Here is a 14,927-nt window from a genome sequence, read left to right as displayed (position 1 = left end):
CTACGCCTTTGATAGGCCTGCACTACCCACAGTTCAGCACTCTGGCAGTCATCAATGAAGTCTGGAGCATCTCATTATAGCTCCCAGAGATGAGCCATCACTTTAGATAGATGCACTGCATGCTCAGACTCAGTCATGGGCAGTGTTCCCTGTAAGATGAGTGCTTGTACAGCTGCTCACGAGACAGTCAAATGCTGCCCACCTGATTGGAAGTGTGCCCACCACTGGGTTTTTTGTTTCTGCTGGTGGTGCACATTTGCACATATCAGTGCACATAGAAAAAATTTGTTCCACACATGGATGGAAAAATAGCCGCACGTGGCTGGAAAAGATTAGAGGGAATATTCGTCATGGGCCCTAACTATGAGCCCTGCCACTGTCCATGGAGTGCAGTGCTACCTGACTTGTGCTTTGTATAGTTTTTTGGGTGTAAAATGTTAGAACGTACAGATTGCAAAGTCCCGCATTCAGAAGTTAGGAAATGCCAGAATTTAGCCTGCCTCTGCCCTTTTGTAAGTTCAAAGCAGAGTTTCCATTGACTTCACCTGCACCTGTAAGTACTGAGCTGTTCCGCAAGCCAGAACCCAGACTCAACTGAGGGACCCGGAAAATGAGGATGCTTAATGACCACCTTTGTCAAGTTTGGTTTAAGTGATCTGGTTAGAATCACATCAGAACTCTTTGTGGCAGGGCCTGGGTAAAATCCACTTCTCCGGAGCAGCAGCATTCAACCGCCTTACCCATAAGACTCTCCTTTCTCTTCTGTTGTCTCCTGCCTTATTCACCTTCCAGCCTCTGTAACAAATGAAGCGGGGGGGCTACAGATAACTGCCTCCTTCCCTGTACTAACCTGATTAGTCCCTACAGCATCTCCCTCCAGGGCATTGCATGAGGTGTAAATGAATACTGTCTCGTGGCGCTAAGGGGGTAAGAACACAAGGGGGCCAATCAAGGTTGCATAGACTACCTTAGTTCTGACATTGCTAAGGTATAAGTGCTCGACTTTGCAAGATTAATGTTCTTGTATTTCTGTGTTTAATTTCTTAGGTTTTTTTTAAAAAAGAAAACATTGAAATACCATCATCAACACATGTGGGCCCTTCATTCCTATTTATTATTTGTATTATCGTAGCACTAGGAGCCCTAGTCACGGACCAGGGTTCTGCACTGTGCTAGGCACTGGTCACAGCTTCCCTCACACAGACCTCTGCCACTTGAGCTAATGGAGAAACTGAAAGCGATTTTCGGTTGTCATCCTCTGTATGGGCCAGGACTACAGGCAGAGCTGTCGCTGGGGCGTGCAGGGCACAGGACAGTTCCCCCCCACCACAGGCCCTACTCCTACCCTGCCTTTCCCTGCCCCCCCATGCCATTCCTGCTTCATGCCCCTCCTTTCTCACCCCCATCCCACCCTTGTCCCTCATTTTACCCTTTCTCCAAAGCCCCCAACCTCCGCTCTCCTGAGTGACAGCTGCAGGGCAGGAGGAGCAGGGCTGGTAGCATTGCCCATCCCCAATTTCCGCTGAGGGGGGGTGAGGCAGAGCAAGGCTGGGCCAGTCATGTTGCTGCCAGCTCCTGCACCACTCAAGCCCCTTGTCTGCCTGAGGCGTGGGGCCCCTCAAAGGTCTGGGGCGACCACCACCAATCATCCAATGGATGGGTCGGCTCTGATTCAACAGGCGGTGAGACTCTTTGCCAGTAGGTTTGACAGATATTTTCTGATCGCACTGAAATGGTGTGAATTGGAAATCACAAGTTCCGCTCAGGCTTGAGGGGTGTGAGCTGTAGCAGCCACAGATTCTTCGGCTTGTCCCCGCTCTTGCTTACACCTCCGCTCCCAGTCCGGGGAATTTTGGCTTTTCATATGATCTCTCTTCCCAGACAGCTTCCAGCCTGTGTGTTCCCCATCTCCACTAGTTCCCCAGGCCTAGGCTCCTTGCCCAACTAGTCCCAGTATGCTTTGAAGTTAGAGTAGGTTATCTGTTGATCCCTTCCTGCCTTAAAATCTGTGAAAGTATCTCCTGCCTCCAACTTCCAGTCCCAGTCTGGCCAGGACATCTCCCAGGGTGAGGAAGGTCCTGTGGAAGCCAGAAGATGCGGGTAGCAGCCGCATTAATAAAACTCACACTTTCCCCTTCTCTCATCTTTCAGCAACCAGGGTCACAGTAGCCAGCTTTTTCTCCTGAAAGTCTCTGAGGCCCCCAAAAGGAGAGTGAAGGGTGGAATAGCCCATCCTATTCCTATCTTGTCCATCATTTAGGCCCCACACGCCAATTTTGGTTACTTAATTGATGATTGCAGTTTTTTTTTATTTCCCAGGCATGATCTTGAGTTCTATCATTAGACCTTATTATTTGGACTAATTCAGTCTTTATACCTCTTTTGCCTCATTTCCCATCAAGATTTATTGTCCTAGGTCATTGCTATAATTTATACACTTTCTTACTGTTGAGCTCACAGGGTAAATGTGTAGGCTGAATTATCACAGGCTACTGATGTCGAATTCGCACCCCGAACCAGATCGTTCAGGCTTTGTCCATGCTGTGAAATAAAACCAAATTTAAAGGAGTTAGCTCGACATTAAAGTGTCACTGTCTTCATTGTAAATGTCCTTAGCTCAATTTAGCCTGCCCTCATATCGATAATAAAATGTCGATAATAACAGACGGGTATAGCGTCAATCTCGAGTTTAAAATGTCGAATAAAGGCTAGTGTGGAAGCACCATGTCTTCCATTCGAATTCATTAGCCTCCCCAAGTGTCCCGTATGTATCCCACAAAGCTACGCACTGCACCTGGCTCCCAGCTCCCTGCTACTAGCAGGAGCTGGGATACTGACCAGGGCTGCTGCGCTGTCAGTTTCCTGGGTCCCCCAAGCTGCGGGGACCTGGAAAACTGACAGCATTGCTGCATCTGGCTCCTGACTCAGAATGCAGGGCTGAAGAAACTGTGGGCTAGGTTCCCACAATGCACTGGTGCAACAGTTGATGTTTGGTGATTTCAGTGTGGAAGCAATGTGTTGACTTTGTTGGAAGCCTGTGGGAAGTGAGGATACTCAAAATCTAATTTTAAAAAAAGCGGCATTATAAAATCGATTTTTAATACATTCAAATCTATCTCGTAGTGTAGATGTAGCCTCGGTGTGCAGGGTCTTAAGATTTGCACTCGTAATCTCAATTGCAGATGCTAACTGCAGGTGAGGACTTTCTCTCCAGAAAGAATGGCTGCACTTTTCAGTATCAGCCCATCTAAGGAAATATTTTCACCCTATAATTAAATGCTTTTCAGCGTAGTCTCCACAAGCCCTTGAGCTGTTACATGACAGCAAGCAGCAGACTGTCTGTGGCTCTATCACTATTGTTTCTCTGCAGCCAACCTCACTTTTTCAAGGGTGCCACATGTTTGCATCCAGTTCTGCCCTTTCCTTGTTTTTTAGAAGATTACAAGCATGGCTACTAGCAGCGTATGTTTCCAGGAGGGTCTCCACAGTGAGGAATTGTGGTAGTATTGCTGTGATTAACTGAGCATTATATTTCCTTTGAGTGTGCATGCACATGTGTGCGCATACACACACACACAACAAGTCCTAGCTGACACCTTAGTTACAACCAGGAGAGTTTTAAAACTAAACAATAATAAACGTCAGAGTGGCAGCTTGCAGTTTACCATGTAACTTGTGACCCTTCTCTCTTGGCAGCTGCAAAGCACAGGCCGGCTGCTGGAGGAGCAGCTGCCTGAGATGATGACGGAGCTGCTGGCAATAGCACGTGACAAGATGCTGTGTCCTTCGGAGTCCATGCTGACACGGTCCCTCCTCCTCGAGGTCATTGAGCTGCACGCTAACAACTGGAACCCCCTGATGCCCACCATCACGCAGTACTACAACAAGACAATCCAGAAACTGACAGCCTGAGAACGCGGGAAGGTGGGGAGGGCAGGGAGCAGACAGAAGACATGCACCTTAGAAGGAAACAAGGAACTGCGCTACACATTGATCGGCTACTGGAGAGAGAAGTGAGAACCTCTATGAGAAAATACCTAAGAAGACAAACCCCAGCATGCTTAAGAATATGTTCATGAGGTTGGGGGGTGGGGGAGCATGTTTCTTTTCAGCTGTGTTGCGGAGCGCCACCCCTCTTTCCTGCTGAGTTTTTGTTTCAGGGTTCTTTTACTAAATCATTGCTCATGCAGCCACGCATCCCGCCGGGTTATTGTCTGGCTTTAGAAAGAACATGGAGAATCTGAAAAGCAAGTGGAAGTGCAGGCTGGCATTGTTTTCATGCCATTCTCTGGGCTTGCACCAGCCAACTGGCAGGAGACGACACACAGCAGATGTCTTGGGAGGACAAAGAAAGACACGTTCTACACCAGACACCGGTAATTGATGGCTTTTGTCAAAGCGAAGCTTTGGTTATTTTTTTCCTCCTCTTGTCTTCAACTTTTTATTCTCCCCAGCCTCCTCCATCCCCAGACCCACCCCTAACACCTGATTCCAGATTAGGACTTCATACAAGATGTTTTTTTTATTTGCACTGGGTTTTTATTTTTCTTTGTTGTTATTTTTTTTAAACGGACGATTGCTATCAACTTTGGAACATGAAAATAATGTTATAATGTGAGCTCTTGAATGGATGGCGTGAGGATATTAAATTGGAAGGAGGTTAAAAAATATCCAAATGCCACTTTAGAAGTATCATAGCCACAGTCTTCTTGCCAGTAACCTATCAAGGTAATTGAAAAATGTACACTCTGAACTGGTAACTCTAAGAAAGACAGGCATTCTGCAGCAGTTTGCTGTTGAAGAAGCAGTATTCCTCCTTCACTAAACCATAATCCATTTATTTTTTGTAATGTTGTTTGTTTGTTTAAAGAGTGCTTTATTGTAATTACTGCCACCGTTGTAATTATATGTTTAAACCAGGTCACTTACGGTTGGGCCTACTGACAGGGTGAGAGAGAAATGAAGACTTGAACTTCTTCTTTGGAAATCGGTAAACTAGAAAGCGACATGTATTTGGCATTGGAAAGGGAAAAAAAAGAAAAGCCAAAAAGAGAGGTCTGGAGTTTGGCTTCTGATTGTCTAAATGTTCCTATCCTGTATCTCTCAGTTTGCATTGTATGGACATGGAACTAGGAAGGAGGCTGTCCCTGGGTTTTGCTTTGCCAGAAGCAGAGTTGGTTTAAATTGCCATAACTCATAGAGCTTCTGATACAGAGGCAAGTCAGAGAGGGCTGTTTCTTGCCACTGAATGACATGGGAAGAGAAGAGCAATGTGAATGGCTAGAGATGCAGGTAGAGGTAGCACAAGAGAGAAGCTGCAGCGCACCTCACATCCTTACCATGTAACCCACTGGTGAGTGTGTGTTACAGTTCTCCCTCTTGATGCAATTCACAGAGGCCATGAGTCTGTTACAGCCCAGCTTGGGCCACTGACCTCAGGCCAGGTCTACACTAGACCTGAAAGTCGATTTCAGACATGCACATCTAGCTAGAAGCTAGCTAGAATTGACATATCGGAAATCAACTTCTATGACTGGCTTCACTAAGGAAGTGTCAGACAGGTAGCCGTGTTAGTCTGTATCCGGAAAAACAATGAGAAGTTCTGTGGCACCTTATAGACTAACAGGGTTACTGGAGCATAAGCATCTGAAGAAGCGGGTCTTTGCCCACGAAGGCTTATGCTCCAGTAAATCTGTTAGTTTGTAAAATGCCACAGAACTTCTTGTTGTTTTCACTAAGGAAGGTCAATGGGAAACAGATCGAGTTTGCACCTCTTTACCAGACACGTGATATCGAACTCCAGAAGATCCACCCTGACAGAGTCGATCTTCCCAGTAGTGTAGACAAGCCCTCACACTGTAGCAGCCCATGCTTTTAACTCCGGTGGTGTCTAATTCCACTCCTGATGGGTCAGACACGATGGGAGATGTCAAGTAGTAGAAATTTGTCTGGAATTCAGACTGCAGTGGGCATCAAACACTGCGGATGAACTTCCTTGCATGTGGGGAAGGATGTAACTCACCAGTGAGTGTGTGCTCTGGGTCTCCCTCCTCCATGCCCAGTGCACAGAGCATACAAGTGTTATAGCCCCAGCTAGAGCAGTTTGATTCTTTAGTACAAGCTGTTTCTGCTCATCTTGTTTAAGCTCTGAAGTTGCCCCATTCAGTCTCCAGCACCTTGGCAAAGGTGGCAGCCACCACATCTACTTATCCTATCCTGTTTATCGCTACTGCAGTGCCAGTGGTGTTAGAAACATTGGAAGCCCCTTGTAGGGAGATTCTGTCAGCAATTAAAGCATCATGTTCACTAGACCTGATCCAAGCAGGACTAGGTATTCCAAGTGCTTAAAAACACTAGTGCTCTGTCTACTCCAGGGCTCTCAACAGTGCTCGCACCAGGGATGCTGAAGTGGTGTTGGCAATGCTGAGATGTATTTGCAAACTGCCTGTACGGCAGATCAGTCTAGCATGAGAAGTGAGGCCAGTGACTTGACTTGATTAGGGAAGAAACTGAGTTGTAAGTGCGCATCGTGCTGCTAGAGGTGGATCCACGTCCATAGTAAAACAAGGATTAGTTTTGAAGCACATGGAACTTTTGACAGAGAAGCTACAGCTTCTAAGCATGTGGCACGTTTATTTTTTGAAGTGTTCTGTAGCAAGTCTAAGAAGAGCTGAGCTCCCCACCTCCCTTTCTTTAGGGGCCAGTCCTCAAAGGCAGTGTGGTTTTAATTCCCAGAGATGCCAACAGGCTTTGTGGATGCTCAGCATCTTTCAGGCTTGGGGCTTTAATGTCTAGCATTAGGCAAGCGATTGGTGAGAGATCTACATAAACACAATATTTATCATTTGGGGTCTGAGTAACATTAACCTGATTTACGAATCCTGATGACTAACGTCAGTTTCTTTTTTGCAAACGGAGATTTGTTCCAGCCCAGTATTTGAAACATGCTTTGAACTTATTTATTTCAGTAGCTTTGTACTGGTAAAGAGGGACTGGCAAGCCACTGCATCACTTCCTGTATGGTAGGGTGACCATATCTCCCTATCTCAAATAAGGGACAGGGAGATAGGGGATGGGACTCCACAGCTGCAGCCGCCAAGGACTGCCATCCCAATGGGCCTCACCAGCTGCCCTACACCTTGGGGCACTTGGAAGGAGGCAGCAGCCACACTGTTGCTCCTCCTGGCTCCCCTGAGGCATGAACTGGGCAACAACCATGGGAATGGGCTCCCGGCTTCCCTGAGCCTTGAGGAGCCAGGAATAAGGAAGCAGCCCCCATGTCCCAACATACCTCTCCATCTGCAGGGCCCCTGCTAGCTCCCTCTGGTGTGGCTGGAGACCACGTGAGTATGTGCTCGCCACGTGCCCTTCGGCAGCAGCTGTGCCTGCACACCAGCAGGGGGGCCAAATATGGGGCAATTAGCCCCTTTGTTAAAATAAGTCGGGATGCCTTTTTGGCACCCAAAATACGGGACAGTCCTGCCGAAAACATGACTGATGGTCACCCTACTGAATGGTGACCAGGAAATGATGTTGTGGCTAAGTACTTGCTTCTTTGTGGATGCTTTTATTTACTAAATCACTGCTGGTGCAACGAAATCTGACCGAATTAGAGTGTAGAAACCTCCTTTGATTTGTTCAATACTTAGTCCAGTGGAATGTTACACAGGGTTGATCTTCCAGGGTTCAATTTTGCGCACCTAGTGGGGACACATGAAATCAAACTATCGGGGGTCAACAGTCAACCCTGTACTCCCCATTCTCACAAAGCATAAGGAAGGTTGATGGTAAAGTTTATCCTGTTCACCTCCCTCAGTGAGGACAGCTAGATAAGTCAATCGTAGCTACGGCAATTCAAGCTACGCAATTGCCATAGCTGGAATTGTGTATCTACAATCGACTTTAAGGTTTAGTGCATAGGCCTGTCCTTAGAGAAGGAAGCTACAGTACATAACCCTCCCTCCAGGCACTTGTGATCTGAGCACAGCTACCAAGGTTGGGTGGGTCTGGTCGTTAAGATTTGTATATAATATCTGCCTGACTTCATCGTTGCAGCAGGTCTAGAAACTCACTTGGAAAATCTGTTTTGGTGTTTATAACACTCACAAGCTCTTTTCCAAAGGGCAGTTTGTGCTTAGGGCTACTGATCAGTGCTTAAAATAGGGGAGAGTGATATATTCCAATTTTTTCTCCACTTTTCTCCTATTCAGTTTTCTTCTCTTTCCTCTGGTAGCAAGAGGTATGGATATGGCAAACTCACTTGTAGTGCCATAAAGCAGGAGTCCAGCTCCTGATTAAACGTGAGACGCAAACACTAAACCCCAGATCCAAATACCCGTCAACCCTGAGGCACTGCTGATCTAATAGATCTGACCCTCACAACTTGGACCTGTCTTCTTTACCAGTAGATTTAATTTCTCCTCCCTCACCCTTCTTGACAAGAACTAAGATCCAGTCCAAATTTTTTGGGGTGTTCAATATGTTTCATGGAGGTTTTAAGAGGAAACCAAATCTCTGTTAATCGAGGAAAAAATTATTTCCAGGAAGCCAATTTAGAGAGCAGAAATTTCCAACAGAGAAAATACCACAAGAGGAGACGCGAGATTTTTTTATGGTCCACAAAAATTTGAAATTTCTCTCCTTGGGTTTTTTCGGCGTTGCACACAGAGCAAGAGAAAAAAACCCTGAAACAGGAACCTCAACGGTGTGTGTCCAAGAAACACAAGAATGGCCACACTGGGTCAGACCAAATGTCCATCTAGCCCAGGATCCTGTCTTCCAGCAGAGGCCAATACCTGAGGGCCCAGAGGGAGTGAACAGAACAAAGCAATCCATCTCTTGACATCCATTTCCAACCTCTGACAACAGAGGCTAGGGACACCAGTCCAACCCATCCTGGCTAATAGCCACTGATGGACCTAACCTGTGTGAATTGATCTAGCTCTTTTGTGAACCCTGTTAAAGGCTTGGTCTTCACAAGCTCCTCTGGCAAGGCGTTCCACCGGCCTACCATGCGCTGTGTGAGGAAAAACTTCCTTTTGTAAGTTTTACACCAGCTACCCATTAATTTCATTTGGTGACCATTAGGGGGTTTTTTTGTTTGTTTTTGGTTTTGTATTTTTGTTATGGGAACAAGTAAATACATTTTCCTTCTTCACCTTTTCCACAAAAAGAAAGAAAGAGAAGACCTTCGTTCAGCTGTAAAAAGTTGCCTAGTGCTCTGGACTTCTCTGAAAAGACTGATCTCTATATTCCAGAAACAGTCTAGGGATGACCAGGGGGGCAGGGGGCTTGCCCTCAGAAGGCCAGCACTTGCAGTATCTCAGCATTCGGTTATTTGTGAGAAAACTGTGTCGTAACAGGGATGGCAGTGGTTTCTAGTGAGAATCTGAGACAGATTGGACTTTATAGAAGCAACAAAGCCCAGCAGTGTTATAAGGTTCAGGGTTGTAGCCTTCGAATCTAAACTCACCTTAAGGTGTTTGCCCTCTGGTGCTTTTTTGGGGAGTGAAAGAAGCAGCTGGTTAAGACTGGATTTAGTGCAGTCTCACAGAACTGTCATGAACATTTACCAACCTAAATGCAAACCATTCATCCTCTTTGTGAGATGACGCTAAAGGTGGAAAACTGTATTTTTCAAGGTTGATCTAACGCGATCGCAGCTTCAAACAGGTGGTTTGTTCACAGTTGCTTGATAGCTTTTGAACATCCACAGCCACTCGCAGTAATTATGGAAGCAGCTTTATAATGCCACTTGCTGCAGCTACTTTTTTCAGACTGGGACAAAGAGTGTCAAAGCGATCTTTTCTTTTGTGTTATTTAAAGAAAAACAAACACTCCTGATGTACAGGCACCAGCACCATAAGGGGAAATGATCACACCGAGCCCTCCAGTTACCACGACGTCCAATTCCTGTTCCCAGCCCTCCCACTATGCCAAGTTTCGTGACTTTTGTCTCTCACCTGGCATAATCTGCAGCATTTCCAAATTGACCTCTGAATGTATCAAAAGAGGAGGGGTGGGGGGGGGAGGAGAAGAACCCAGAGGATAATTGGAAGTGGCATTTCTAAGACTCGCATTTTCACCGACTAACTTGGAATTTTCTTGGAGCATTAAATTGCAAAGCCAAACCACATGATGGTAATTCTGCTCAACTGCTTCCTCACCGTCAGCCAGGAAGGTTTATTCATAGTTTTCCTTTCACAGAGATTGCCTTCTAGCTGCAGTCCTGTACTCCGATATGCAGGCTTGATGGCTTTGGCCTGTTACGTTGTTCTGTAGCCCTGAGATTTCACCCTAGCCCTTTTGGATCAGTGTCTGAGAACATCTTGTGCTGTGAAATCCATCTTTCAATGATTTGTGATTTGTATCTGACAATTAAAGTACATTCGTTCTGTCATTAACTGCTTTGTAATTTGAAATTTTGATTGTTCTCTTGGTACCTATCAATCTAAATGTTGTCTGAAAATGTATTTTTCCCTCCAGGGACTGTACATGCTGCCAGTTACATCTTTTGAAAGTTCATCCATGACAAAAAGCTTTACCTGTGACATTGCTACCACTGAACCGCATTGCTAAGTCATGAAAGAAACAGTAAAGTGCAGAATTTTTCTCCATGTAAGAGGGGTCACCAATGTATGTTTCTCAGTTCCTCAAAGCAAGAGTGTGAATGTGAAAGCATCACCAGTACCCCCCCAGTATAAGTAAGATCCATTCTAAAAGATGCTCTTGGGTGGAAGGCCACCAGCAGGGTATAGATACAGCTAGATCCCGTATTACAAGTTCACGAGATACATCTATAAAACAGGATTGCAAAATCATCTCTCTGTTTTTAATATTTTTGCAAATTCGTGGAAAGAGCAAGTACAGAAAGCCAAATGAGTTTGTTTTTCCATTCTTTACAGTCACCAAACCCAGGAATTAAGGTCACATCTACACTGTCTTCAAAGTTTTTGTCTCTCAGGGAATGTGAAAAGACACCCCCCCAGCCATTGATTTCACCAGCATAAGTGGTAATGTGCACGGCATTGTGGCCACAGAAGAGCTTGCTGCCTTGGGGGGTGGTTTAATTAGGTCGACAGGAGAGCTCTTTCCCATTGGCTTAGAGTGGCTACCTGAGATATCTTACAGCACCACAGCTGAGCCCCTCTAAACTCTCAAGTGCAGACCTAGTGTTACTGTGTATTGCATTACCCCCGAATGACCATGATATGATACACATGAGATGTTTTTTCATTAGTTATTGGCCAGTTTCAAATGTTGTTGTCTCAGTAAAAGTAGATTTTAAAATTTGTTCCTTTAAAATTAAATCAGAGGGTCGGGGAAGTCCAGTTAGAAATGTGAGGTCAGATGTGAACCGAAGGAGCTTCACAGCAGCTATATTGGTTCGCACCTGCTTGGGATCTGGCCCTTCAGGCATATGTCAATGAATTTGTCCCTCCGCCCTGAGAAGACAGCTCCTGGCTTGCGGTCTGAAGTTACAGGTGGAAAAGAGCAGGGCTACTGCTAGGAAATCCCTGAGGTGATGTTGGACAGTCACAGAATGTTTTCTCTGTGTTACGGTAACTAAATTTGCCGGGAGGAAGGAGCTCAAATGAAGAACAGATTTGTGAAGTCTTCTGCAATAAAGTGGTTAGCTGCCTGCACAAAATCTATATGGCATGTGATTAGGCTGGGTTCTCGTGAAATTACTTCCAAATTGAAGGGTTTTGTTTTCCACGAAGTAACTTGTGTGTTTTCCCGTGAGGGATTTCACTCCTGCTTGGAGAAGACATCATTTATATGAAAGATGAAGTATGAAGCGGTGGGCGGGGGAGAGCTGTGAAGAAAGTTTGGTACGCTTGGTTCTCCCATTTCCTCTGAAGGAAATTAATTTGTATCTGTTCTTGGCGTGATGGATGATTTTGAAAGAAAAATCATCCAAAGCCCCTGTGATTTGGCTTAGCCTTATTTTTGAAAACACCCCGATCTGGAAATCTCAGAACCTTAAACTTGATTTTTATTTTCATGCTGGGTGTTCGGCAGCTATACACTAATTTCGTTCTTTCCAGTTACTTATTGTCCCATCCTTTTATGATCTCCAGAAGAAATAACGCTAACACTTTCAAAGTGCAGTGTCAAAAGCAAAGGGAGTTGTGTTTCCTTTAGAACACAGTCAGGCTAAAAATGATTTTTAAATGTATTTATTTTGCTTGAAAATTTAATCACTTACCATATTAAACTAAGCGCTTTTAAAAAAAGCAAAAAGAAAAAATAGTTTGGGGATAAAGAGACTAGAGACTTGTACTAGGGCAGAAAAACTCCATCATTTTCAGCATTTCCTTGACTGTTAAGACAAGGGAGATAACTCTATGGCAATTCAGTCTTGTTTATAGACCATCCAGAACCATTGTATGCTATAAAATACATCATCTGAGTAATAAATGTTTAAAGCCTGACATTTCTCCATCTCTCTATTGATATGTGATATCAGTTTTGGTGGTCTACTAAGATGTTTATTTTGTTGAGGGTGGAACTAAGCATGAAAGTAAAGGAAGATATTTTAAGAAATACCTGTCTGGTTAGAAACTTAAAGGGAGGGGTTCATTTTCTTTCCTCTATTGTGTGGTTAAGCATGTCTGATTGCCCTGTCATGCGCTCCCCGCTACAGGCTGGATCCTCTGCCCCACTGAAGGCTCTGAATGGAAAATTAAGGGTCTTCCCCTTTTCACGTGACCAGGCTTTAGAAGGTTGCATCGTCCCGTTAAAGTTGTTAAGGTTTTGCCATTGGCCTCAGTGGGAACAAATTTGGGCCCAGAAAGTCCATGCAACGTCCACTGAAATCAATGCAAAGACTGTATTTCACTTCAGTGGAAATTGGATCAGGCCCAGTGTTCTGGCACTGCTACTGATCTGACCCTATTCTCCACAAAGAAACAGCGCAGGGGCATCCAAAGCTATAACCATTAGATTCTCTTTTCCCCTGCTTCTGTTCACATTGATAGCATGACTAAATACCTCAGTATCAGGGTTTGTTTTGTTTTGTTACTTTGGGGGGGGGTTGCACATTTTTGTTGCTGTTGTAAAAGTCTGCATTTTAATATATGCAAAAACTCACTTGCTGAAACTATCATTTTTATTCTATTATGGTTTCATCAAAATGGATGACAAATAGTGCAACTATTATGGTGAATTGTGATATTAATCACAGAATAAATATTGAAATCAATGTTTAGAAAGTTCCATTGCCTCCTTATTTTGCCACATTTTTGCAGGGATGGGGGGTAGTTTTGTTTTCGTAGTATTTGTGTCCCTCGCATGTTTCATGTCTCAGCTCTACAAAAATGTAATATCTCTCCCCTGTGCCCCTTACCCAAAATAATTCAGTGTCAATGGTTTATCCAGTACTGCTGGTTCCCTATTGACAGTTCACTTCAGTGGAGATGGGGCCCAAATCTAGGGCCATTTACATGGAATATCCACATCTCCCATTGCCTTTCGTTGGTGTTCTTAGTGCTTCTTTGAGCATAAAGCCCGAAAGGCTTAATTACTAAATCAACGATCCAGGCTGTGGGAAAGTCCCATTTCGGAGACACTTTACAGCATGAGCTCAGTTCTGCCCTGGAGAAAACTGTCTGTAAGGATTCACTCCTGGTCCCGTGGGCTACCCCAGATCTGCATGAGGCAAAAGTCTACATAGCATTAACACAGGATAATTCTGTATTAGACCTTTCCTTCATAGACAAATTAGAACTGGTCACAGAACTAAAAATTAATTGTAGCTTAGGTACAGTCGTGACTTGATCACACGGGTAATGTGCAACAGAATAAAGTTCAAACCAGTAAAATTCACACACAACTTGGTGCACTAAAAGGCTTAATTCACAAAGCTAAAAATATTTATGAGCCACAGATCTCCCAGAAAGGAAACTGATTGCTCCTCTGGCTGGTTGTGAGGAAGAATTTAGTCAGAAAATATTTGAATGATTATTGGGAATTGTTTAGAAACACTTTACTAGATGCCCAGAAAGCTGTAACTGAGAAAGAAGGATGTATTGTTTTAAAAACTCACCTGGTTTAGAGGAGAACTGAAGGCACTTACAAAAAATAGCATATAATTCCTGGGAAAAGGGATGTAAATCAAAATCCAGAAATTGTAGAAAATGTATATGGGAAGCAAAAGGACAAAGCGAGAAATCCATGGCCAGGAGAATAAATGGCATTAAGGAGTTTTTAAAAGTGTGTTAGAAAGAAAAAGAAAAAATCCTAACTGGTTTTGGTTCATCATAAGATTTAAATGGCAAAATCATCAATAACTGCAAAAAAGATGAAAGTGTTCAATAATATTTCTGTTCTGTATAAGGAAACAGAACAGGATGATTCCAGTCATATCTCAGGAGGAGCAAATATTAAAGTTAGACATTTTAAAATCAGTAGGTCTGGATAACTTGTAGTCAAGAGTTTTAAAGGAGCTGAAGAGCTCACTTGACTGTTAATGTTGCTTTACAGTAAGTTTTAGAACATTGGGGAAATTCAAAAAGACTAGAAGACAGCTGATTTTGTGCCAATATTTAAAAGAGTAAACAAGGTGACCTGAGTAATTATAGGCCTGTTGGTCTGGCATCAAACCCAGCTAAGATAATGGCTAGAGGACTCAATTAATAAAAAAATGTATATAGAGAGTAAAATTAATGCTTTCAGAGAGGTAGCCATGTTGGTCTGTATCTTCACATAGCAAAAAAAGCAGTCCTCTAGCACCTTAAAGAGTAACAATATAATTTATTGGTGATGAGCTTTCATGGGACAGACCCACATCAGATCTGGAGAAATTAATGGTTTCCTAAATTAATGGTCCTAAACAATTCCCAGGAATCAGCTGGAGAGATTAATGCTGGTCAGCATGGGTTTATGACTGTCAAAGTAACTTGGTACCTTCTCTTTTATGAAAG

General features: G+C 44.1%; 1 protein-coding gene across 3 annotated transcripts in view; it reads left to right on the top strand.

The window, feature by feature from the left end:
- CTIF (cap binding complex dependent translation initiation factor) overlaps positions 1-13,197 on the top strand; it is a 323,006-nt gene extending 309,809 nt beyond the window's left edge. For all 3 annotated transcript variants that reach the window (XM_074995804.1, XM_074995803.1, XM_074995802.1), the window contains one exon: positions 3,697-13,197. In XM_074995804.1, coding sequence (XP_074851905.1) covers positions 3,697-3,912 — 216 coding nt within the window. In that variant the 3' untranslated portion in view covers positions 3,913-13,197. The remainder of the gene's footprint in view (positions 1-3,696) is intronic.
- Positions 13,198-14,927: the final 1,730 nt, after the last annotated feature.

This window comes from Carettochelys insculpta, chromosome 5 (assembly GCF_033958435.1).
Source record: "Carettochelys insculpta isolate YL-2023 chromosome 5, ASM3395843v1, whole genome shotgun sequence".
Taxonomy (NCBI): domain Eukaryota; kingdom Metazoa; phylum Chordata; order Testudines; family Carettochelyidae; genus Carettochelys; species Carettochelys insculpta.
The sequence above is the reverse complement of the archived record's forward strand: the minus strand, read 5'-3'. Positions and strand labels throughout refer to the sequence as shown.